Raw genomic sequence first — 27,539 nt, forward strand, 5'->3', positions numbered from 1 at the left:
GTGATAAAGCATATGGTCTCTGGAGCCAAGTGCCTGGCTTTGAATCCTTCCTCTACCTCTTATCAGATCGATGACTTTTATCAAATTTCTTAACATATTGGAGACATTTTTCTTATCTATAAAATGAAGGTAATTATAATAGCTATCTTAGAAGTTGTTGTGCAGGTTTAATTGTGTTAGTAGATAGAAAACACTTTAAAATAATGTTTGGCATGCAATATGGGCTATATAAGTGTTTGCTATGAATGATTATGATTATCATTCTTATTATTTACCATATCTCTAATACCTAAGTGCCTGACATATAACAGGTATGCAGTAAACATTTGATCAATGAATAAACAAATGCCAGACACTGGAAATACAAAATGATTTAAGAAAATGCCACTTATCTAGAAGAGAAATGTGAGGACCAATAGAGATGCTTACAGTGTAGTGGAGAGCTCGTGGTCAGCATTCAAACACATCAGCCAGATTCAATTTCCTCCAGTTCAGAGTCTTTAACCTGGGCTATATTACCAAGGAATAACTGGCCCATGAAATTTACATAACAATGTGGGGCAAAAATAATAATAGTAAAAAATAGTGGTGCTCCATGGTATTATATGACTAGAGTGCTAATTAGATAAGACAGAGAATATGTGCCATAGGGATTCAGTTCAATGCTCTTGGCTCATTTATTTTAATTCCACGTCATTTTGGCAGAAAGTAACTAAAGCATCGCTCCATTAAAAAAATAGTAGCCAAAATAAATCCAAACATATGTGGTCAACTAATTTTGACAAAGGAAACAAGAGAACACAATGGGGAAAGGACAGTCTCTTTAGTAAACGGTACTGGGAAAATGGGATTTCCATATGCAAAAGAAGGAAATCGGACCCTATTCTCCCGCCATACACAAAACTCAACTCCAAATGGATAAAAGGCCTAAACATAAGACCTGAACTCATAAAACTCCTAGAAGAAAACATAGGAGAAGGGCTCCTTGACATTGGACTTGGCAGTAATTTTTTGGATATCACATCAAAATCTCAGGCTACAAAAGGAAAAATAAATAAATGGGACTATATCAAACTAAAAATCTGCACAGCAAAGGAAACAATGAACAAAGTAAAACAGCAACCTATGGATTGGAAAAAATATTTGCAAACCATGTATCTAATAATCGGTTAATATCTAAAATGTGTAAAGAACTTATACAACTCAACAGTAGAAAAATGAATAACCTAATTAAAAAATGGGCAAAGGACTTGAACAGACATTTCTCCAAAGAAACAAAAATGGCCAACAGGTTTATGAAAATGTGCTTAACATCACTAATCATCAGAGAAATACAAATCAAAACCACTATGAGATATTAATTCACACCCATTAGGATAGCTATTATCAAAAAGATAAGAGATAACAAATGTTGGTGAGGGTGTGGAAAAAAAGGAACCCTTGTACACTGTTAAAGGGAACATAGATGGGGCAGCCATTATGGAAAACAGTATGGAGGCTTTTAAAAAATTTAAAAATAGAATTACCATATGACCCAGCAATCTCTTCTAGTTACATATTCCGAGGTGATGAAATTGCCACCTTGTAAAGAAATCTATGCTGCCATGATCACCACAGCATTATTCACAATAGCCAAGATATGGAAATAATCTATGTGTCTATCAATGCATGAATGGATAAAGAAAATGTGCATATATATATGTGTGTACATATATTCATATGCACACACAAATACACACAAACACTGAAATATTATTCAGCCTTAAAAAAGGAGATCTTGCCATTTGCCACAACATGGATGGACCTGGAGGATGTTGTACTAAGTGAAATAAGCCAGACACAGAAAAAAACTATTACATGATCTCACTTATATATGAAATCTTAAAAACATAAAATATACAGAGATATAGAATAAAACAGTGATTGTGGGGAGAGGGAGAAAAAAGGGAGATGTAGGTTAAGGGGTACAAAGTGACAGATATATACGATGAACAAGTCTAGAGATCAGGCTGGGCGTGGTGGCTCATGCCTGTAATCCTAGCACTCTAGGAGGCCGAGGCAGGAGGATCGCTGAGGTCAGGAGTTAGAGATCTAATGTATAACATGAAGACCATAATACATAAAATTGTATTATATTAGGAATTTTTGTTAAATAAGTAGATTTTAGCTGTTCTTGTCACAAAAAAAGTAACTGCATGATGATGGCTATGTTAATTTGCTTTACTATAGTAACCATTTTACTATTTGTATTATGTAATATCATGTTGTAAAACTCAAATATACACAGTGAAATATATCTTTTTGAAAAGTAGTAGCCAAATACAAATATCTTAGGTATTTAAAATACTTCCTGAATATTTATTCTCATTTCCTCAAAGTGAGGAAACTAAGTCTTTTTGGAGAGATCATCTTAAAATCATTTCAGAGAAGTGCTGCAGAGATCCACCATGTAATGCCACTGCCGTGAAACAAGAATTGCATTTGTATTACAAGCTTTTCTGTGCAATAAAGAAAATGGCATTTCTGTTAAAGCTGATGGCTACAGGGTACTCTTGAATTTGCTCACCTGAAAAGCCCTATGTTCCAACATTAGCACTCTTTTCTTGGAAAATAGACTCATGTTAAATGACATCTTGATGGAAAATATTTTAAAGTGAGAAAATCCAGGTTTGGTGAAGCTATAGGGAAATGTGGCTCTCATACAGTACTGGTATGAGGGTAAATTTGTTTGTCTTTCCTGAGGGCACTTTGGGACTAGGTATCAAAAGCCTTAATGACGTTCATATAGTTTGGCCCACCAATTCCACTTGGATGGATAAATCTATCCCAAAGAAATTATCAAAGTTATATACAATATAGAAAATAATTACTTGTAATATTATAGTAGCAAAAAATTAGAAGCAAACTAAACATGCACTAGTAAGAGGTTAATTAAATTATTATGTTGTAGCCATGCAACATAATGCTCTGTAGAAAACAAAAGTAATGTTGTTGAAGTACATTAATGTTATAGACAAAAATAATCACTCGAGGTTTAAAAAGCATGTTCCAAAACAATATGTAAAATAGAGTCACAGTTACTTAAATATACCCAAGTAGGGAGATTATAGATAATTTTCCTTTTCTCCTGTTTTTTAGTTTTCTTCAATGAGTATGTATTACTTTTGTAATCACAAAAACTGTAACTTAACGAAAACAACATTTGACTGTTTATTTCCTTTTTCTACAAATCTTATTCTGAATTCCCTGATAAGATACCACTTTCTCATTTTAAAAAAGGCAGTAGCAACCTTGTTTTTTAGTCTCAATGACTGTACTGTATCTGCTTTGACTAATACCATTCATCTATTCTATCAAAGTGTGATATAGTTACTAGACGGTGATTATTAAAATTTAATCTTTAAATGAAGTCATAATTCCAGATATCTTTTCACCTGAATATTTCTCTTCAGATGTATATCACTAATATTGATTTTTTTCCCCCATTTCAGGTAAACAACTACAGTTTAGAAGAAGTAACACATGAAGAGGCAGTAGCAATATTGAAGAACACATCAGATGTAGTTTATCTAAAAGTTGGCAAACCCACCACCATTTATATGACTGATCCTTATGGTCCACCTGATATTACTCATTGTAAGTACCACACTAGTGTCATCTTTGAATAGCATGCCAGGTCTGCAAAATTGGAATTTTATAAAATTGTCGGCAAAGTCTTCTACTTGCACCATCCCTCATGTTAACTTGTAGAAATACATCAGAGAGAGTATCCTGCACTTCACGCCCATGTTGCCTTGTAGGCTCTTACCTAGGGTTTTAAAAGTGGGACATCCTGATGAGTTTCCAGGTCTACCATTATGGAAAGGCTTCATGGTATATGTAGTGGACAGTGTGATTAAAATAATAATACATTTTTAAAGGCTATTTCTCAATCACTTAAAGCATGATAGCTTTCATGCCATAAAATCTCTCTTCCTAGTTCAGCTCTATGTAGTATTAATAGTAGAGTGGAAAAAAGAGACTGGCAAAGTAGGCCAGAGATAGCTTCATACTTTTTCATGGGGGAGGAGGTCTTGCACTTGAATGGTGAAATCATGATCCTCAATCACTATCATAGCTTTTACCTTTACTTGAATTTGTTATATTGGCAAGGAAAACAGAGAAAATTATCAGTCACTATGGCAGTAGAGGTGAGCTGGACATGGGGGCTTTGGCGGCAACAACTAACAATTAACTGAGACACTGTGTTGGGGTCCCCACAAAGTCCACTGCTGCATAAGCCCCATGTTTTCTCCTCTTATTAATAGAACAACAACAACCTAGTGGATAGATTTTGTTTGGGAGGACTAGATTTAGAAACATTTCACTTTTTTATGTAAATTTAAGGGATAGTTTTTTTAACATCAGTAAGCTTGCTCATTCTGAAATTTTGAAAGTCCAATTATGAGACTGGGAACTTAGAATGTCTTTAGGATTTGCTGTTAATTAGTACTATGGTCTTAAGCAAGTTGTATAACCTTTCTTAGATGTAGATGCTTCTCTTGAGAGAAATGTAAGGGTTGAATAATTTTGTTACCCACCCATTACATTAGCTATTGCTTTTCTTTATGATGATTCTAAAACAACTTGCCCCCAATATATATCTCTTTTTTTTTCAAGCAAGCAGTAAGCTGAGATCAGCCTCACCATAGGATATGAAAGAGTTTTAACCTTCAGAATTTTTCAAACTGGAGGAATTTAGAAAAGTCAGCCTTGAGAATCTGTGAGCCACTTTATGAAAGGCATGTAAGGTCAATGTCAAAGAGAGAAAAGGGAGAAAACAAAACTGCCCAATCAATTCAAGAAATATGTATTAAGTAACTTCAGTATGTGCAAGATACCTTGTAAAGTAAGATGTGGGATGCAGAGGAGATACAACCATGGCCTTCAAAGAGTGTGGTTGGCAGGAAGGCTAATTCAGATATATAAATAGCAATATTTGGCAGAATACAAGGTATGTATATGATATGGGAGATGTAAAAATAAATGTTCTTTGGGGATTCAAAGGAAGAAGATATATCATCTGTATTTGGATGATCAGAAAAATCTTTATGCATAGGGTGGCATTTGAACTGTATCTTGAAAAATGGGTGAGATTTCATCCTGTGACATAGGGTAGGAGACATAAATTATAGGCAGTTGGTATAGTAGAACAAAGATATGGGTGTCACAAAGCATAGGCTGTGTTTGAGGACCATAGGATCTGTCTTAGGGAGATACTAAAATGGATCAACTTTTTAAGAATGGCAAAGAAGAGATTTTATACTGTATTCAATACATAGTGGCAATGGAGAGTAAGTGAGAGAACAGCATGATCAGAGTGAAATTTCAGGAGGGTTTACTTCATTCCAATGTGTAAAATAGATTTGAGTAGAGAGAGAGAAGACCAGATCCAGTTATCACCTAAAAGGAAGATAAATTAGAGAGGAGGAATGGAAAAGAAAAGCCAGAGTTCTTGGCCTTTCTGGGATGAGAATACAGCATATTTTGGGAGAAAATCTCATACAAGAGCCTACTTCTTAGGAGCCTTTTGATTTTGATGATGGATATTAATTATGTGAAGAGAATGTGAGCTCTACAATTAGAAAGCTAACATTTTATTTTAATAGAAAATTAATCATTGTTCTGAAAATGTGTGTGCTGGATCTCTCCTGCAATTCTTCTCTTCACCTAATTATACTTACTGGGATGAAAGATTTAACTGTTATTACTTCTTTCTCATCCTAAAGGTCACTATGTTCTTGTATATATTAAATGCAAATAAACAGCAACTCCCCACTCTTGGAGGACAAGAAAATCCTTGGCGTGTAGAACCTTTCTATTTTTACCACATTCTCTGAAGTATAGCATGACGTACTGAATTACCCATATAACAAGTTTCTTTTCTTTTTTTCCCTCCACCCTTAGCTTATTCTCCACCAATGGAAAACCATCTACTCTCTGGCAACAATGGCACTTTAGAATACAAAACCTCCCTGCCGCCCATCTCTCCAGGAAGGTACTCACCAATTCCAAAGCACATGCTTGTTGAAGACGACTACACAAGGTCAGATATGGTTGTTGGTTAATTGGGTTTGGCTTATTACCAGGAAGAAATCATACTTGCCTAACATGTCAGCTGTTATTTTGGGGACAAATTAAATCTTCCAAGTGCCATTCAACCTTACTATAGTCTTGCCTCAAGTGGAAATCTGCAAATAATTGTGAACATGTGTCATTGTCCTCTGTTAGGAAGCAAAATCACAAATTCTTTGTGGAGAAATAGTCTTTCATCGCTTAAGCATCACTTTGCAATGTATTAAGATTTTCCATTTGAGCTTTACAGCCATACTGCAAGATAGGTATTATTGCTAAGAGAATATAGCGTGGAGGTTCAAAAGGAAGGAAGTGACATCCCAATATTAATATCTGGTTAGTGGAAGTCAAGAGTGAAACTCTAATCTTTTGACTTGAAATTCCATGTCTTGCCACCAATGGCCACCCACAGTTCAATGGAAGTTGGTAGCCAATCAGCATTCCCTCTAGTACAATAACTATAGTGGAAAGGAAAGGAGTGAAGTTAACTCCAAATTGTTTGAATTTAATATGTTCTGTTAATTCCAAAGGGGAACAGGGCAGGATTTTAGGACAGAACACAGAATCATATTGCTACCCACAAGAAAAACCAAATTTAGCAAACACTGCTCTGAAAAAGTCATATCAGATAGTTGATAGAGAAGACCAACTTAAAAGGTCGTCAGTAAGGATTCAAACAATATTAGATGACGAATAAATTAATGAATGAATGGGTAGATGAATAAGAAGAAATGTACTTTTTTTCTTTTTAACTTTAAATTTTATTATTTCAAAATAATATATGTTCATTACATTTGGCAAAGAAACAAAATGATGATGAAGAAACAAAAATGTCCCCCAGACTTCCACTAGAGTGACCTGTCTTGTGGTACCTAATATATCAGCCTGGCACGAACCTTTCATTCCTTCTCCATGTTCATACAAACATATACAAATGTATATTCAGATACAGGTAGGCCTTGACTTTGTTTTCCCAAAATAAATTCATATTTTACACATTCTGCAACTTGATTTCCTTCATGAACAATACCTTTATCAAAAATAAGATTACATATAGACATGTATACTTTATTTCAATATGTGTTTGTGTATAAAAAATTATAGAGATGGACTGTTTTGATTTTATGTCCTGCCTGTCTAATTAAAGCCATTTGTCAGCCTTTTAAAAAGTAGAGGAAACTTCCTCCTGGTTAACTTTCTTCACTGGTATATGTGCATGCTTTGGCCATTTCGTTCTTTGGTATATCTTTTTAAATGATTAAGCATTTTCCATTTATTTTGCAATATCAGGTTTGCTGAAGTAGCTTGTTATATCTTTAGCCAAGGAATGGAATGTTTAGATGCTGAAAATGTGCATCTGTGGTGCAAATCAAATATAAACTTCTTCCTATGCTGAAATGTCTGATCTCTGTGCTCTTAATTAAAATGAGGGCTGCGGCAAAGATAATCCGCATGGCTCTCTAAAGAATTCTGTAAATACAGGCACCTTTATCCACCAGAGAGAGCAATGATCTATTTGCTTTCATCCTATTACTAATGTTTGATATGATTTTAATTTGAAAATGTCATTTTATCTTACTAAGCCCTTAGTGAATTTATGTTTATTAAAGCCCCTTCATAATCCAGGCCCTTTGCTAGCTGTTTTATATACACTATCCATTTAATCCTCCTCATTCATCCCCATTTTAGAGATGTGGAAATTGAAGTTCAAAGAGGTTAAGGACTAGTTTATGGTCACATGGCTTTTATGTAGAAAAATTGAGTGCCCTGACAGCTTTAAAATCCTAGCTTAAAAGAAACATTTTAATTTTCTCTTTATTTTTAAAATGAAATCCAAGTCATATAAAACTGTTCATCATAGAAATATGTGGCTAGAAAGGGACCTGAGAGTTTTGGTGAGCTCTAAAGACAACTAGACCAGAGTTGAGACCTACCTCTACCACTGGCTGTGTAACCCTGGGAAAATCATGTAACCTCTGCAAGCCTCAGTTTTCTCATCTGTATAAGGGAATAGTAATTGAATCTATCTCAATAGATTGTTGTAATGATTAAATGAGATAATGAATGCAAATAACTTAGAACAGTGCCTGGCACATAATAAATATTCAATGAACGTTATCTATTTACAGTAGCTATACTTACTATAATGCTCAATCTACTTCAGATGTCACATGAAATGTTTTTACAGATGGTGTCCCAGGAAAAGAGTCCATTGCTTTCTGCAGTGATACACTTCAATATCTTACTTCCTGCCCCTGCCTCCTCCCTATTGCGCTACAGTACAATCTCACTAACAACTCTGTATAAAATCTTCTGAATAGTTGATGCCCGGCAAACTTGTGAAGAAAATTATATCAGTTCACACACATACACCCCCCCGCACTCTCTCACCATTGCTGATGTCCTCTCATAGGCGCTCAGTGCTGTAGGTATCACCGTGGGTCTCATTATCAGAGGTATTTGCTCAGAGGCAGATTCATTGCCTCATTCATAAATACTGTTTGAATACTTCCTACCAGACAGTGGGCACTGCACTGGAAATGCACAATTGAATAAGAAATAGCATCTAGGAACTATCAAATGGGGCAAAAATATATGTAAACCAGTGGATTCCCCAATGCCTGTTCCCTGATGATGCAGACCCCACCCCTCCATGAAGTTTTCCACAAAGCCTAAATTTATTAACTTTTCAAAATCTTGCATGTATAGGTTTTGGTGCCAAAATGTCCTTTCTTTAGTAAAATACTTGTGATAGTAAATAGCAGTTATTAATTTTGTCCTTAGTTAGAAAATAAGAAGTTGGCAACTTTATATAAGTCCTTATTTTCTTAAGATTAAAGGTCTATAAAATCCAACAGTCTGGGAGCTACCAACAGAAACAAACGGAACTAGAGTCAGTTCTATGAAGCACTCTCATGTAGCCCTAGCAGAGTTTCTTACCACCACAGAAGGCACTTAGGATACATTCATAAATGAGTAGGAGTTTTACATGAGTGCTACAGAAACAGCCTATGGCATCAAAGAAAGTTTTAAAAAGGAAATGACTCTTGAGTTTAAACTTGAAAACTGTGCAGGCACTGGTCAGAGAGTCAATAGATCAGGAAGGGCATTTGTGGTAAGGGGATAGATTGTGCAGACTCATGGAAGAATGTGAAATAAGATAAAATGAAACCAAATATTAGAGTTTGGAATATAAGACTCATAAAGAAAAATGATGCCTGCCTTTAAGTCATCTTTATGTTCCTATCCTTGCTTTCATATGCACTCTAGCTGTAAGATTAAAAATACATAGAGTAATAAAAACAAAAGGATCACTACAATACACCATTAACACTAAGTGCTTTAATATATATTATTGCCCCTATGTTATTTGTATGATATTCTTATTTTTTATTTTTACAAATAAAAATGCTCAAAGAGGTTAAGTAATTGCTTCATATCATTGCAAACAAATAGCAGAATCGAAATTTGAATTCAAGTCAGTCATGGAAGGCCTTATCCTCACATCCTTATTTGTAATCCTTGTCTTACCGCTTACTACCTAGAAGACTGTGAACAAACCATTTAATCTCTGTGAGTCTTGATTTTCTCACCTGTAGATGTGGTATGAAGGGTCTTCTAGTTTCCTCAAAAAATTGTGAGGTTTTAATATAATATGTATGAATGTTATTTGTCATTTTTAGAAGGCTCTATACATTTATTATCTTAAGTTCATACAGTAGCTTATATTTGAGACCTAATTTGTAGTTTTCTAAAATAGTAAATCAAGAGAATAAATATCTAATAATGGGACTTGGACCAGTAGGGAATCATTTCTGTGTAATGTGAACTTTCCGACAACCTATAAACTCACATCAAATTAGAAGCCTTTTGTTTCACATGCTCGTATCTTAATCTGTTGTAAGAAGTATTTCTCTATTTTCCTGATTTATATTCACTTTTGTTATACATATATAGTAAGAATTGTTAAAGCAATTTTGATTAGAATAATGTTACGATGACTTAGCTGGATTTTTCTTTATCTCTTTCTTACTATTTAAAAAAAATGTGCACCTGCATAAACTGGGAAATTTTGTCTTTCCATTGATTTAGAGAAAGGGAGCACAAAAAAAAAAGGTTTCAATTTTTGAAAAACAAAGCTGTTACAATGATGCTCAGATGGTTTTAGGCTCAGGAATTACAGACCATAGAGGTGAAAGAGCCATAAATAATTGCAGAGCCTTCTCCCTTAGTGTCTAACTTTGTGGATCAGAACTGGTTAGAGGCTAGACCATTATTTCTCAAGTATCTGCCCACATGCCTTTAGGTCTTGGAAAATGAACTTGTTCACTGCAGGATCTGAGGTAGAATATGAGGCTTTCTGCCCAAAGATAAAACAGACAAAATCTTGTATTTTATTACAAAAGCTTGGAGAATATTCTTGCTTGCTTTAATGTAAAAATATTTTGATTACAAACTAAATTGTTTTTATTTAAAAATCTGAAAGTGAAATTGACATACCAGAAAGGTTTTCTTGGGATATTCATAGTCCCTGGCAAATAACACAAACTCCAAAGTGCCTATGAGTACCCAAGTTTGAGAAGCACTGACCTAAATTAATTTTGTTTTATAGAAACAAAATGGTCTCCATTAGAAATAAGCTCTCAAAGGATCAAACAAAACCATCAGAGTAAAGTATGGGCATATTCTAGCCTCTCTTCTTTTAAACTTACATTTAATGACTTGAACCCATTCCTGGGTAAACTGTAAGTTTCTCCTTCTAACACAGGAAAGAAATCTTTTCTTATGTAACTTTAATCACATATAATGGAAAGGAGCTGGGAGTACCCTAAGCAGACAACTAACCCTGCTTTAGCATTGTGATCAGTACAACAGAATGATTAGGTGCAGGGATCCTGGACCACCCTGCTCAGGTTTGAATTGCACCACTTCCTACCTGTGTGATCTTGGGTAAGTTATACAACTGCCCTTTGCCGTAGTTTTCTCATTTATAAAAGGAGTAGAATAATACTTTCCACCTCATGGCTCACTGTAACAATAAACTCAATTATCAATACATGTAACTGCTTAGAAAAAAGTAAGCACCTGATAAATGTTAGCTGTTATTAAATACTATTGGAAAACAAAGATTTTAAGATAAACTTTTATACAAATAAAATCATTTTTTGGAAAACATCCTCCAATTATTTATGGAAATTTAGCCAACAACATTATGCAGCTACTCAAATGTGTTGTAAACTATGTATACATTTTTTAAGTTATTTATCTTGCATAGCATATTAGGACATTTTATTACAGAAAGTCATATAGTCTGAATGCTGTTTGAGAATCATTATTTTCATGACTATAATGAATATCTAGCATCACCTGCATTGACAATCTAATAGAGAATTTAGTGGAACCAAATATGGTATAAATTAGTCTATGAGGTTGTCCTCTCTGGCTAAAATACAATTGTCCTGTGGATAATTTGTTGATTTTGATTTTGGTCTTTTTTATTTATAGTAACTCTTAGTAACTAACACCATGTAGCTTTTCCTTTAAAAAGTTCTTCAAAGCATGGCATCAGACTCCTCATAGCCTTTATAAAGTTCATTCTAAAACTAAACCAAATTAAAGATTCATGAGCAAATGTCTCTGAGTTATTTGTTTTGCTCTGTGCTACATGCCTGATTTCTCTAACACAGAGACTAGTACTATAATGTATCTTTTGAAGCAAAGTATAGTAATGGAAAAGGGGGAGTGGGGCAAAACTAGTGAGCAGATGGAGGATAAACCATTAAGTAGAACCCTCAAGGGCAGTTTTCTCCTTATGGATGGTGGCTCCACATAACCGTTTAGCTTTGCTTACATAAACCACGAGGCATGATGGATAGAGCTATCCTGTTAGAAGCAGAGAAAGCGGGTACGCTAATGTAGAAGTTGACAAATCTTAATTAAAGGGGGTCATCCAAATATGTATTACAAAACATGTTAAGCTGCTGTTTGCTGTAAGAGAAATAAATTTAATGCTAGCAAAAATGAAACAATAATGGGAATTTTAAAACTGTCTCATGTAGATATGTATCATTTCCTATGTACCTCATGAATGAACTAGACATAAACACAAAATACTATGCCCTATAATTTTATGGAAAATGGTTACTGCACATCTATAGCTATTGTTGCTGTATGTGCAACAATGCAATGCTAACGTAAATAGTTATTTGATCAGTGCTGCATTATATCTCAGTAGAATGAGTTCATCCTTGGCATTCATGGTTCATTGATGCAATAAAAAAAGATTGATGATGAGTCGTGGATAATTTTGGAGGGACCACCACAGAAGCCATGAACCATCAGTTGATCCCTAACCCCTTACATTATGAGTTAACTGCTATCATCAACACAATGTACAGCTTATTTCTGGCTTTATCTGTACGACACTGAAACAGGGTGTGTACTATGACTCAAGAGAGTAGATATGGTCTCTTCTAGGAGTTTACATTCACATTCATACATCAATAAAGTAGTAATAGAAGGTAAGAAGATAGCTAATTCCTAACTGCCCACATGTAGATGTATACTTTGGCAATTATCCCTGGCAGCATTGCAATCCCTAATTGACTTCCTACCATCTCCTATACCATTAGCTGTTGTGGGTGAAGTTACTATATTAATATTAATGATTGCCTTAATAAAATATAAGAAATTTTGGAGATACAATCATTGTATTCCAAAGACTTATATTCTTACTATACCATCAACTTGTAAATTTCCTAAGTTTTGGGTTGCATCTTTCACTTTCTGCTTCTAGATAATTTCATTAATATAGATAATGGAGAAAACTATGTCTGAGTAAAAATGAATTTTTAAAATACTGCCTTTGTATGTTTTTCCCAGATATTTTCTCAATCTTTATCTCTATATCCATTTTCTTTTTATTACCTATCAATCTACTTTATATTCCTCCTTAATTGTTTTCTTTCAATGTTTTATTTTTTATCTCACTTTATTATTTTCTCTAATTATAAAAGTAACATGAATTTGTATAAAACTCATAAAATAAAAATATAAAAAAGCTAATAAAAATTACTATTTATACAACCATAGAGATCTAATCATTTGGTATATTTTTCTTTGAGCTCAAACTCTTGATGTTTATTTCCAACCTGCCCTTCTATAGTCATCTTCTTAGTAAATGACAGTTCCACTCCGCTGTTGCTCAGGCCACAAACCCTGAGATTAACCTTTTCACTTTTTTTCCTTTCATATCCCTTATCTAGTCCATCAGCAAATTCTGTGGGCTTTACCTTCAAAATACATGCACAATGAGCCACTGCTCCACTAACAGTATACCAGTCCAATCCACATGGTCTATCATTTGATGATTGCAGTAGCCTCCTAAACAGTTTCCCTGTTTCTGCCTTTGCGATTTATGCCACACAATGCATTACTATCTTGAATAGTAAATCAGATCATGTCACCAGGAGTGAAATCCAAACCCCTTACTTATAAGACCCTCCATAATTTGGCTCTAGCTGACCACTCTGACCTCATTTCCCACCACTCCCTTCATTGATACTCAGACTTCCTTGTTACTTGAACACAGTAGGCATGTTTCACTTCAAGAAGTTTACACTTATGACTCCTTCTCCCTGGAACATTTTTCCCTCACATGTCCACCTGTTCACGTGCTTTGCTTCTTCTCTTGCTTCAGCTCTCTGGTCAAAAGCCATCTTATCACAGAGGCCATCTCACACTCTAGTCCTTATCATCCTTAACACCCATCCATGGTCACTCTTTGGTCCTTTATCCTGTTTTTTTTCTCCCTAGTATTTATTCCTACCTGACACGTTTTTTTATTTGAATTTGTTTATTGTCTATCTTTCTACACTAGACTGTAAGCTCTATGAGAATAGAGAGTTGTCTGTTTTGTATGTTGGTTAACCCCAGCACAGAGAAGAATGCCTGGAACATACAAAATACTCGGCAAATATTTAGGTACTGGATATAATGGAATTTTATGAACATTTAAAAGATTGTTGATATTGCTGTCAGATTGATTTCTTGAATTTTTTTGTCTCAGTTTTTTTGTCTTAGTTTACACTCCCATCAGCTGTATTTGGGAATGCTTGTCTTAATACTATATCTCATTTAAATGGTTACTTTTAATTTATATTTAATTTTCATATTTTCTCTCTCTCCTTTTTCCCTCCACTTTTGTTCATTTGTTTTATTAATCTCTCATTTCATCCATTCTTTCATTTTTCCATCCTTTGATTCATTTAACAAATATTTGCCAGTGTTTGATATCCTCAAGGAGACAGGAAAGTGAACAGCATAGAAAGGCAGGCAAGTAAACCCAAAAATATAATAGAGGTGATACATGTTGTGTCAGAGAACAGTACCAAAAGCTATACAGAGCCCAGAAAAGGTATCCAATCCAGCCTGGTGAGTCAGGGATAGCTTCTTATAGGGGATGACTGAGACTGGAAAGAATAATAGGAATTAGCCAGTAAAATCTATGAGTTTTCTTGTGACAGCTTCAACAGGGTCCAGGATATAAGAGGAGGCAATATTGTAAAACCCACACACAAGGATACTTAGGCAGAAGTTCTTTTTATCTTCTGGCCTAAGCCATTTGCTTGTATTTTTTACAAACAATATTCAGGACCAGAACATCCTCAGTTATGAAAAGATGTTACTTAAATACCTCTTAGAATTTATAAGAATTATGGCAATAGTAATAACTGATATTTGTATAATACCTTACAGTACACAAAGTGGTTTTATATACATTGTTTACTTTGTATAGTAATTCCAGGAGGCAGTTATAATTATCTGCTTTTACACATGAGGTAATCGACATTGACTAAGCCACAGTTGATTCAGCTGGTAAGTGACAGAACCTACAAGAGATTGAATATTATATAAAATGCACTGGCCATATAGAACATAAGAGATAAGTAGAGTAGGCTTAACACCTGGGAATTAGTCTCTAAATTATAATTTATAAAAATCGTGATAATTTATTCTAATTCATTTTAAAGGTCCATTATTGAAAGCCCTGCCCATAATATGGTGTAGTTCTTTTTTTTTAATCCCAATGTTTTCACTCTGATATTCATTTCTTTGGTGGCAGTGCGGTAAGTGGAAGGAAGTAGCATGACTTTGGGGACTGGATATACCTAGGCATGTATCAAGACTGTGCAATCAAAGAGGAAATGGGAGATGTTGATCAAAAGATACAAAGTTTCAATTATGTAGGATGAGTAAATGTTATAATAAACAACATGGTGACTGTAATTAATAATACTATATTATATACTTGAAATTTACTAAGAGTAAAAAAAAAACGGCTCTACAACTAAATGGTCCTGTGACCTTGGGCCATGTATCTCTATTTCTTCATCTGTAATGAGAGGTAATAACTTAGCTTGCAGGATGATGTTGAAGAATAGAAATACCATATGAAAGCAAATAATTGGCACTCAACATATGTTAAATTGCTTCCTCCTTTTTCTTATAGGGGCACCAATTCTTGTTTGATCTTACAGATAATCTAAAAAGCCATTAATCCAAGAAAAGGGCAGTAAGGTGGGAAAAGGATCATTAGATTTACCTCTTTGTGGAGTTATCCCATGCAACATTTTATTGACTCTTAAAGGGCACAGGGAAGGGAATGGAATACCATTTATTGAGACCTGCTTGGTGCTGGATGGCTTTCATATGTTAGCACATTTAATCTACAATCTCAGTTAGCTTACTTGATTTTAACAGTGCTTCTCAACCCATTAAAGTAAAACAATGTTTCAATACTGTCTTCTAAGTTATTTCTAATCACCACCGGAGCCCATATGGGCAACAAATTAGAAAAAAAAATGTGAAAAATACATTTTGAACTAATATTAATAATTTTTACCATTTACTGAATTTCTACTATGTGCCAGTCAATGCTAAGCATTTTCTGTAAAATATCTCACTTAATCTTTGAGATATGTATTGTTATTCTTTATGCATGAGGAAGAATAAAGAAAGATTATTAATGATAAATATTTATATAGTTTTACCTATGTGTTAGACATTCCATAAATATAAACTCATTAACCTTCTCATCATTCCATGAGGTAAATCCTATTTTTATCTCCATTTTACAGATGAGGAAACTTAGGCACAGAGCAGTTAAGTACTTGCCCACATAGCTAGTAATTAGCAAAGCTGGTGTCTAAACGGACAGTGGGGCTCCAAAATTCATATCCTTTACGATGCTATTAAAGGTCATTTAGTTGATATACTAATAAAACAGGATCAAGATTCAAACCAAATCCAGAGTCTGGAGGGGCTTTGTTTTTTTGTTGTTTGTTTATTTTTGTTTTTGTTTTTGTTTTGCTGTACCACATAGATAGCATTATTAGCTTTAAGATTTCTAGAATCTTTACTATGCTTCAAATTAGTCTTTGGTTTTTCTTTTATCCAGAAAGGTAGAACAAAAGTTTTATGTGATTGCCTCCTCCTGGAAACATTTATAACCTGTTCAGGGGAAGCAATCAACTTTGGTGCAGTGCCAGGTAGGGGGTCAGTCTGTAATGCCTGTTATTCTGGCCATTACCCCAGACCCCATATGGCTTCCGTAATGAACATTTACTGAAAGAACTTAGCCTTGGTTGTGGGTTTAATTTCCCTGTGTGTAAACATTTAAATATCAAATCCCATTTTGGATTTTTTTTTTAATAGAGTTGACCTTCAAGTAGAACTATGTGAGTCCTTTCTCATGTAGGCTGCTTCTTAATGGAAATTTTGTCCACTGACCTGCTGTATCCTGCCAGTTTATTTTTGTTTTGCCCTAGTCTTTTTCTAAAGTCTCATTTACCGCCTTGAGACAGGGATTGAAGGCAAATGAAATAGTTGAAATAAACGTGATAGCCAAAGATTTCAAAGCCACTTTTGTGAGGCCTAGCTCTGAATTTATAATAGTATTAGAAAACATTTATAGCTATTTAGTACTTCACATCTACTTTCCTAGTTCTCATTTTAATTCTTATGACTCCATACAAAATAGACAGAGAGATGCTGTTATATCTATTTTACAGATTGGGAATCTAAGATGATAGAGTCTAATAACTTCCTCTATAACAGTTAGAAAGTAAGCAGAAAATCCAGAACCCAGAATCCAGAAATAGGATAGGATCTTGTTTAAGAGCACAGATTTTGGAGTCAGAAGACTCTGGGTTCACCATTTACTAGACTTTGGATGAGTTATGTAACCTCTTGTGCCTCAGTTTCCCCATCCATGCCTATACCATGGCTTATGATTAGGAGTAAATGAATTAATACATAGAAAACACTTTGAACAAAGCCTGGCACAAAATGGGCTACATTTAGGTTAGCCATTATTATTAATAGCCTTGACTTCTAGCCCAGGGCATCATAGTGATTATAGGACTAGTTGCAGGTGGGATGACAGCAGAGTTGATTGGATATGGTGGAGTGAGTTTTGGAAGTGAATACAGGAGAAATACTCTTCTAACTAGCCAAATACAGATTTACACCTGCATTTAAGGGTAGATTTTTGTTACTTCATATTGATTTAGTGATGTTTCCTCTATATTTCAATGTCATTTAACAACCTGTATTGATGTTAATCAGGAAGAATCTATTCAAAACCAGGCCTAATTATAAAAGTTATACAGCAACATAAGTCTCTGTATTAAAGAAAATGATTTTTAATTAAAAAACTTTAAAAAATCATAAAATGTGAAGTAAGCACAAATATATATATTTGCCAAATATTGAAATTTACTATGCAGCATCATAAACTTTTTAAAATAAATGCAATGTTCATTTTTTCATACCTTCATGATTTAAACACAGAAATTAAGTATTAGTATATGCATAACAATACCTATAATGATGTGTCCTAGTTCCCAGAGGTAGCATTAATTCCATGGCTTCACTGCATAATATTAGATTGGACCATATATAGTTAGACAAAGTTTCACATACAGTATATATCCAAATCTATATAATGCTGAAAGTAACTCTATTAATACTATGTTGAATTAAAATCAGTGAGAATAAAGGGAAGCTATGTGGGAGTTGCAACTGAGTATGGAGCTCACAGTGAGAATGTGGTCAATCTGACTAAAACAAAGTAGGATCAATCCCAGAACCACTGTCTTCTGTAGCTTAGAGAGCAATATTTGGTTAAATTCTGCTTACCAAAAATTTTAAAAGAAAAAAAGATATATATAGATAGATAATATATATAATCACTGGTGAAATAATAAAAGGCACTATTTTTTTACCTTCCCTTGGTAAAAGAACTTAATATATACACTCTATAAATATTAACATTTCTCTGCTGAATATTATCAAGTCAGAAAATTTGTGGGCAATAATTTGTTTTATGTAGTACTGAAAGAGTTAATGCCACTCAAATGACTAGTTTATATCTTTCTCAAAAAGAGCAGGTCTACTGTCTAAAATTGTGGTTTGCAACTCTGATAGCCTATTAAATCTTTTTAAACATAGAGTCCTTAACCCCATGCTAGATCTACAGAATCTGGATGTCCAGAGTTGGGGATGAAACATTAGTAACAGAAACAGAACTAACACCTCTACGAGTGATACTGATGCACAGGTAGATTTGGGAACTACTGACTTAAACCCATTATGTCTTTGGCCTCTGAAAATTATATTACCAGAAGTAAAAGCAAAATGGAGCACATTAGGAGAAAACATGGACAGACATTTCTCCCCCAGGATAAATTTTCTTTAAAACGGTGGATGACCCTAAACCACTAATAGTACGAGTAATAATGTACAAAGAAAGGCATAGCTCCTGAGCAAGAGTTACCAAACACAGAATTTGTTCAGTGGTGTTTGGATTTTATAATTAAAAGCAACAGCTATTTAAAAACACTTGTAGCAGGCATAAATTTTACTCTATAAACACATATTTAATAGAACTTTATTTCTTATAAATCCAATTATATATTATAATAGACTCTATCTTGCCTGCCTCTTCTCTCAGAGTCCTCTCTGAGCGTAAATCCTTTAGGAGATCATATGTTTGAAGAATAAGAACGTGGAAGAGAGATATCTTTGGGAAAATTCTGCTTTCTCTCCTATATTACAAATCTCCAGTGAGGCAAGGGAATATAAAGGTCTGTTTATCTTTTTGAAACTTGGGTAGGAAGAAGAATAGCCAGTTCAAAACACACATTATATTTCAATAAATTGCCCATCCCCCCCTTTATTATCTAAATTGCATGGGAAAAAGCAGTTTATGCTAGCATAAGTCAGAAATGCTTTCCTCTGTAATCCCCTTCTTCCCATTGAAACAACTGTTTTTGTAAAGGACTCTTAGACACTTCAGACTTCCTTTAGCACATAGCCACCACCTTATAGCAGAACATACAATATCTTTATGGCAGGATCAGGCATTGATCATCTGGTGAACATATCAGACACACCAAAGGCAGCAAAGTAGAGGCTGTGGAAAGATGGATTAAGAATTCTGATCCAGCTTCCATGCTCATTTTAGGCTGCCACCTGACTGCCTTGGATCTGTTGTAACTTCCTGCTCCTCATGAGAACCCAGCAGTCTAGATGCCTCACATACACAGAGATTCAACAATGCACACAAGTACCACATACACTGTTGGTGATTCTTATTTTGGTTTACATTTCCCCATTTAATTTGCTTCAGTGAAGTATTGCATAATAAATGTTAGAGGCAAAGAGATCTACATTCAAATCACATTATGACCACTCCCTCATCTGTGTCACCTATCCTCTCTGAGCCTCAGTTTCATTATGCAAAAACTATAGATAATATCTACTGTGGAAGTTTGTTGCTGTGATAATTAAATATGATGATATATGTGACCACAGTGACTGAGAAATCATGGGAATCTCTGCAATAACCTTGTATTCAACCACTTCCCTCCTATACCTTACCATCTAAAAAACCCAATTCCAGAGCTCAGGCAAATCATGTAGATTTTATAGAATATTTCATGAGAGACAAAAGAGATTATGAGATGACTTTGCTCCAAACTCTATATTCTGTATTCCTCCCTGTGGCACCCAGGTATCCAGAGCAGACCACAGTATTCTATGAAACCCTCTGACTCTTTGATGTTTAAATCATTACTTTTCCCTGCATCTTTTTTTTATTATGATGCTTTAACAATGTTGTGACCTAGTATCTGACTTAGCTGTGATTGGGAAAACAAAGCAATAACATACTATCCAACAGGACGAACAGAACAGAATCCCACATGTCAATTCTATCAATCAACATGAATGGTTTGAATTCCCCACTCAAGAGGCATAGGGTGGCTGAATGGATACAAAAATACAAGCCAAGTATCTGCTGTCTCCAAGACATACATCTAACCCACAAGGACTCATTCAGACTTAAGGGGAAGGGATGAAAAACAATATTCCATGCAAATGGAAACCAAAAGAAAGCAGGTGTAGCCATTATCACATCAGATAAAATCAACTTTAAATCAGCAATAGTAAAGAGAGACAATCATGGCCATTATATAATGGTAAAGGGAGCAATTCTACAAGAAGACAAAACAATCCTAAATATTTATGCACAGGAGTGCCCAGATTAATAAAGCAAATCATACTATATCTAAGCAAAGAGATAAACAGCAACATTATAATTGTCAGAAACTTCAACACCCCACTGACAGAACTGGACAGATCATCCAAGTAGAAAACAGATAACACAAGTCTTAAATGTGACTCTAGAACAAATGAGCCTAACAGACATTTACAGAACTTTTTACCAAAAAATTACTGAATAGACATTCTTATCAGCACATGGAACATTCTCCAAGATTGATCATATTTTAGGCCACAAAACATGGCTTAACAAATTAAAAAAAAATAGAAATCATACCATGTATCTTCTCAGATGACAGTGGAAAAAACTAGAAATCAACTCCAAGATAAACACACAAGTCTACACAAAGTCATGGAAATTAAACAATCTGCTACTGAATGATTTTTGGATCAATAATGAAATTAATATGGAAATTAAAATATTCCTTAAACTAGATGAAAAAGGAGACAGAAGCTATCCAAATCTATGAGATTCAGCAAAAGCAGTCCTCAGGGGAAAATTCATAGTCTTAAATTCCTACATCAAAAGGACAGAAGGATCACAAGTTAATAACCTAATGTCACACTCAAGGAACTAGAAAAGAAGAATAAACCAAACCCAGAGATAGCAAAAAAAAAAAAAGAAAGAAAGAAAGAAAAGAGAAAGAAAGAAAGAACTAAGGTCAGAGCAGAACTAAATGAAATTGAAAATAAGAAAATAATATAGAAGATCAATGAAACAAAACGTTGATTCTTTGAAAAGATAAACAAAATAGATAGACTTCTTGCTAGGCTGACCAGAAATAGAAGAGAAAGGACCCAAATAAGCTCAATCAGAAATGAAAAAGGAGATATTAGAACTGATACCACAGAAATACAAAATAACATCTGTGAATACTATGAAAATCTCTATGCACATAAACTTGAAAATATAGCAAAAATGGACAAATTTCTGGAAACACAGAGACTGAATCAGGAAGAAATAGAACTCCTGAACAGACCAATAATAAGGAGCGAGATCGAAGCAGTAATAAAAAATTTTCCAACAAATAAAATCTCAGACCAGATGGATTCACAGCCAAATTTTATCAGGCCTACAAAGAAGAGTTTGTACCCATTCTGATGAAATTATTTCATAAGATTGAGAAGCAGGGAATCATCCCCAACTCATTCCATGAAGCCAGTATCACTTTGATATCAAAGCCAGGAAAGGACACAACAAAAAAGGAAAAGTACAGACCAATATCCCTTACGACTATAGATGCAAAATTTTTTGATAGAACACTACCAAACCAAATTCAACCCATGTCAAAAAAATAATCCACCATTAACAAGTGGGCTTCATCACAGGGATGCAAGGATGGTTCAACATATGTAAATTAATAAATGTGATTCACCACATAAACAGAAGTAAAAACAAAGACCATGTAATCATCTCAATAGATGTAGAAAAAGCATTCAACAAAATTCAGCACCCTTTCTTAATGAAAACCCTCAAAAAACAGGCATAAATGAAACATATCTCAAAATTATAAGAGCCATATATGACAAACCCATAGCCAGCATCATACTGAATGGGGAAAAGTTGACAGCATTTCTCCTCAGAACTGGAACAAAACAAGAATACCCACTGTCACCATTTCTATGCAACATAGTGCTGGAAGTTCTAGCCAGAGCAATCTGGTAAGAGAAATAAATAAAGGGTATCTAAATCAGGAAAGAGGAGGTCAAACTATCACTTTTTGCAGACATGATTTTATATCTAGAAAACCACAAAGAATCCACCAAAAGACTTGTGGAATTGATAAATAAATTCAACAAAGTCTCAGATTACAAAATCAATGCACACAAATCAGTACCATTCATATTCATCAATAACAGTCAAGCTGAGAATCAAATCAAAAACTCAATACCATCCACAACAGCTACAAAGAAAATAAAATATCTAGGAATATACTTAACCAAGGAGGTGAAAGATCTCTACAAAAAGAACTATGAAACACTGAGGAAAGAAATTGCAGATGATACAAACAAGTAGAAAAACATATTATGCTCATGGATCAGTAAAATCTACATTGTTAAAATATCCATACTACCCAAAGTGATTTATAGATTCAATGCAATCTGTATCAAAATACCAATGTCATATTTCACAGATCTAGAAAAAATAATTTCTACAAAACCAAAAAAGACTCTGAATAGTGAAAACAATCTTATGCAAAAGGCACAAATCAGGAGTCATCTCATTACCAGACTTCAAACTATACTACAAGGTTATAGTAATTAAAATGGCATGGTACTGGCATAGAAATAGAGGCTTAGACCAATGGAACAGAACAGAAAACACATATATAAAACATCCACATACAGCCAACTGATCTTTGACAAAGCAGACGACAGTAACAATGGGGAAAAGAATCCCTATTCAGTACGGTGCTGGGAAAATTGGTTAGCCACATGTAAAAGATTGAAACAGGATCCATATCTCTCACCACTCACAAAAATTAATTCAAGATGGATAAAGGACTTAAATGTAATGCATGAAACCATAAGAATTCTAGAAGAAAATTTTGTAATAACTCTTCTGGATACTGGCCGAGGTGAAGAATTTATGAAGGAGACCCCAAGGACAATCATAACAACAAGAAAAATAAATACGTGGGACTTGATTAAATTGAAAAGCTTCTGCATAGCCAAGACAATAATCAACAGAGCAAACAGACAATCTACAGAATGGGAGAAAATATTTGCAAGCTATACAACTGAAAGACTCATAACCAGAATCTATCATACAAAGAATTCAAGCAAAGCATCAAGAAAAAATCAAACAACCGCATTAAAAAGTGGGCAGAAGACATTAGCAGAAGCTTTTAGACAGTGGTCAATAAACATATGAAAAAATGCTCAACATCACTAATTGTCAGGGAAATGCAAATTAAAACCACAAGAGATATCACCTTACCCCTATCTGAATGTCTTTTATTAAAAAGTCAAAAAACAATAGATGCTGGCATGGATTCAGAGAAACAGGAATGCTCATACACTGTTGGTGTGACTGCAAATTAGTACAACTTCTATGGAAAACAGTATGGAGATTCCTCAAAAAACTAAATGTAGACCTTCCATTTGATCCAGAAATCCCATTCTTGGGTATTTACCCAAAGGAAAAGAAGTCATCTTATCAAAAAGACACCTATACTCAAATGTTTATTGCAGCACAATTTACAATTGCAAAGATGTGGAATCAACCCAAGTGCCCATCCATTCATGAATGGATTAACAAAATGTGGAATATGTATACCATGGAATACTACTTAGTCATGAGGAAGGATGACTTAATGCCTTTTGCAACAATTTTGATGGAACTGGAGACCATTATCCTAAGTGAAGTATCTAAAGAATGGAAAAACAAACACCGCATGTACTCACTATGAAACTGGAATTAGCCAATGAGCACCCATCTGCATAGAGAGAAGTAAAACTCAATGGTAATCAAGCAGGCAGGAGAAGGGAGGAGAAGATGGGCAAAAACCTACCTAATGGGTACTTTGAACACTATCTGGTGACAGCCACATTTTTAACCATGACTCAAGCATTACAAAGGCAATCCATATAACCAAAAAGATGTGAACCCCCATAATACTTTGAAATAAACAACCAAAAAAAAGAAATACAACCTTTATCCTGGGGTTGGGGGTGAAGGTGAACTAAGTCTATCAAATCTTTTCTAGGAAATTTTTAATTGAAAAGCAGGTCAAATGAGGCAACTGAAAGGTGAAGCTAATCAGTTATAATGTAAATAAAGAAGACCAGAAGTTCCATGGTAGGTCTTGTCCAAGCTCATATCATTAGGTAGCAAAAACTGAGAGCAAGCAGAAACTATGAGATAGTATCTCATTTATAAATTAGTGGTTAAAGAAGCTGGTAAAGGCCAGGCACAGTGGCTCACGCCTATAATCCCAGCACTTTTAGAGGCCAAGACGGGAGGATTGCTTGAGCCTAGGAGTTCAAAACCAGCCTGGGCAACAAAGTGAGTCCCCATCTCTCCAAAAAATTTTTATACAAAATTAGATGGACACAGTGGTGTACGTCTGCAGCACCTGTAGTCCCACCTATGCTGGGGGCTAAGCAGGGAAGAAGATCACTTGAACCTAGAAGTTTGAGGGTGAAATGAGCTATGATCACACCACTGCATTCCAGCCTGGGGGACAGAATGAGACCCCTTCTTCCAAATTAAAAAGAAAAAAGAAACTGGCAAGTAGAGATAGGAAAAGAAGTAGCACAAAGAGAGAAAACATTATCTTGATGAGAAAGCTCTAAAATGAAGATCTATCTCACCATCTCCTTAGATCTCACTCTTTCCAATCTCTGACAAAGGTTTTTCTGGGTTCCCATGCACATATGTCCTGTTAATTGAAGTACCTTGAATAAGTCTCTGTTCCTGCAATCAGATTTCCCTACAAATAAAATATTTGCCCATGAACAGCAAGACCATTATCTTATTCACTACTATATACCTAATACCTCTCTCTGGACTTGGCACAAAATCTTTGATAAATATTTTTGGTATGAATGAAATATTTGTTAATGGAGTTCAATCACTTTGAGCAGTCAAAATGGAGAAATGCTAACCTCCATGGCTTTCCATCGACTATGGATATTAAAATTGTATTCCAGACCTGACTAACTTTTCAATTTTGTGTTCTACTCAAACTTTTAACAAACCGCCTATATTGGGTATGTTTTTAGATTTCTCTTTAACTTTGTATGTGCTAGTAGCACTTTCTAAAAATCCCTTTTTTACCCCATCCAACCCTGCACTAGAATCCCAATTTCCCACAGTGTTTACTTTTATATCTCTTTAGTTTAGTCACAGCCCAATATACAATTTTGTACTCTACTTTATTCAACATTATTAAAAACATTTTTCTGTATCATTAAAATTTTTATGAATATTAAATTTAATAGCTAAACAATAAACTATCATATGGATATATCTTATGTCCTATATACCCTTATCTCCTTGCTGGACATTTTGTTTGTTTTCTTTCTTTTGTTCTGTTTCACTCTTATAAACAAACCACAGTGACTTTCTCTCTATGGAAACCTTTGTGCATACTTTTTTTTCTTCTTCTTAGGATAGCACACTAGAGGTAGAATTGCTGAACCAGAGTGTAGGATTACTTCTAAAACTCTTGCAATATATTTCCAAATTGCTTTCTTGAAGTGTTTTAAGGAGGTTTTACACTCCATAGCACCAGCAGTATCAGTGTCTATCTTACCATACCACAACTAAATTGTGATTTATTGATTTTAAGATCCTTTATTATTTTTAAACAAGCAAAGGGGGCATATCATTTAATGTGCATTACTTTTATCACTAGTGAGGTTAAACATTTATATGTATGTGTTTATTTGTCATTTGTACTTTCTCTTTTGTGGTTGAATGCTAATAGCTTTGTCTGTTTTCTATTGAAATATTATTGCCTTTCTTATTGAGTTGTAGGAGTGTTTTAAAAATATTGATAAATATATTTGAGCAGATATTTTTCTCAGCTTATTTCTTGTTTATGAGATTTTTTTTTTTTTTTGCTTCAGCGATTTTAAATTTTTATGTGGTCAAACATCTCATCTTTTACATGATTTCTTCCATTTATTTTATGCTTAATCTCTTTTCCATCAAGATGCTAAATAACTATTAATCTGCCTTTTTGTAGATTTATGTTTTATCCTAAGAGTTCTATTAAAAATAAAATACAAAACAAAATCTTTAGAAGTAGATTTACGAAAGTATAAGAGTGAGTCTTTAGAAGGCACCTTGTGTAGTAGTTTTTGTGATACTGAAAGCCACTGATTGTTGCTTCCTTCATTCAACCATCTTACAGAAAATTCACATTACATTGCTATTGTGTGAACTGACTGATTCTTGTGAGTGAGTGAAGAGTACGTTTTCTGTGTATTCATATAGAAAGGAGCAACATTCTCTGAGGTCGTGTATCCCTGTGAGCTTGACTGTCTGAGAGTAGAATCAAGCTAATGATGGCTGCCACTTGGTGAGCTCCTAGTGAGTGCCATGCACCGAGCTAAGTGCTTTATGCACATTCTCTCTATTTCCTACAATCATCCTCAGGCTGATATTACTACCCCAACATTCCAAATGAGTATCTTAAGAAATAGCAGAAGGTCATAAAAGGGAGAATTTGGCAAAGCCAGATCTAAACTTAGATGTTTGGTTGCACTCACCATACTGCTTCATAATTTACTTCTCTATATAATTTTACAGTTTATAATTTTGCTAGTATATGGAGAGAGTTATTTAATACAAATGAGAAAGCTAAGTTTTGGAAATGTTAAGTGAATGTGCTACAAATAGGTATTTACTCCATTGAGCCCCCTCTTGGGGGCACAATCCTGTGGTGCTTATAATTAGAATGGGTTCTTACAAATCATCTAGACCAGTCCCTCCCCTAGATCTCTCTATATAAAAGTCTAAGGCCTACACAGCATCTTCACCAAGTGACTGATACTTTTCTGCCGAAAATTCAGTGTTAAAGAAGCCAGCTTCTTCCATAAATACTGTCAATATAGTGGCACATACCGAGCCACATAGTTCACAGCATGATCTTATATTCTCTTTTATCTCCTAATTGCTTTCAGGATTTCCCAAAATGCTGCCCTTAAGACCTATTAGACCAGACCTGGAATTCAGTCCTCTCATACTTACTTCTCCAAATCCTTGACCCAATAAACAGTATATTATTTCCAGTGAGGAGTGTGGGGCACCATTTTAAGGTTAAAGAACTTTTTCATTCAAACTATGT

At 34.5% G+C, this 27,539-nt stretch overlaps 1 protein-coding gene across 14 annotated transcripts in view; it reads left to right on the forward strand.

The window, feature by feature from the left end:
- DLG2 (discs large MAGUK scaffold protein 2) overlaps positions 1–27,539 on the forward strand; it is a 1,739,579-nt gene that overhangs the window by 1,298,630 nt on the left and 413,410 nt on the right. For all 14 annotated transcript variants that reach the window (XM_045557224.1, XM_045557232.1, XM_045557228.1 and 11 more), the window contains 2 exons: positions 3,492–3,636; positions 5,947–6,085. In XM_045557224.1, coding sequence (XP_045413180.1) covers positions 3,492–3,636; positions 5,947–6,085 — 284 coding nt within the window. The remainder of the gene's footprint in view (positions 1–3,491; positions 3,637–5,946; positions 6,086–27,539) is intronic.

This window comes from Lemur catta, chromosome 7 (assembly GCF_020740605.2).
Source record: "Lemur catta isolate mLemCat1 chromosome 7, mLemCat1.pri, whole genome shotgun sequence".
NCBI classification, from domain to species: domain Eukaryota; kingdom Metazoa; phylum Chordata; class Mammalia; order Primates; family Lemuridae; genus Lemur; species Lemur catta.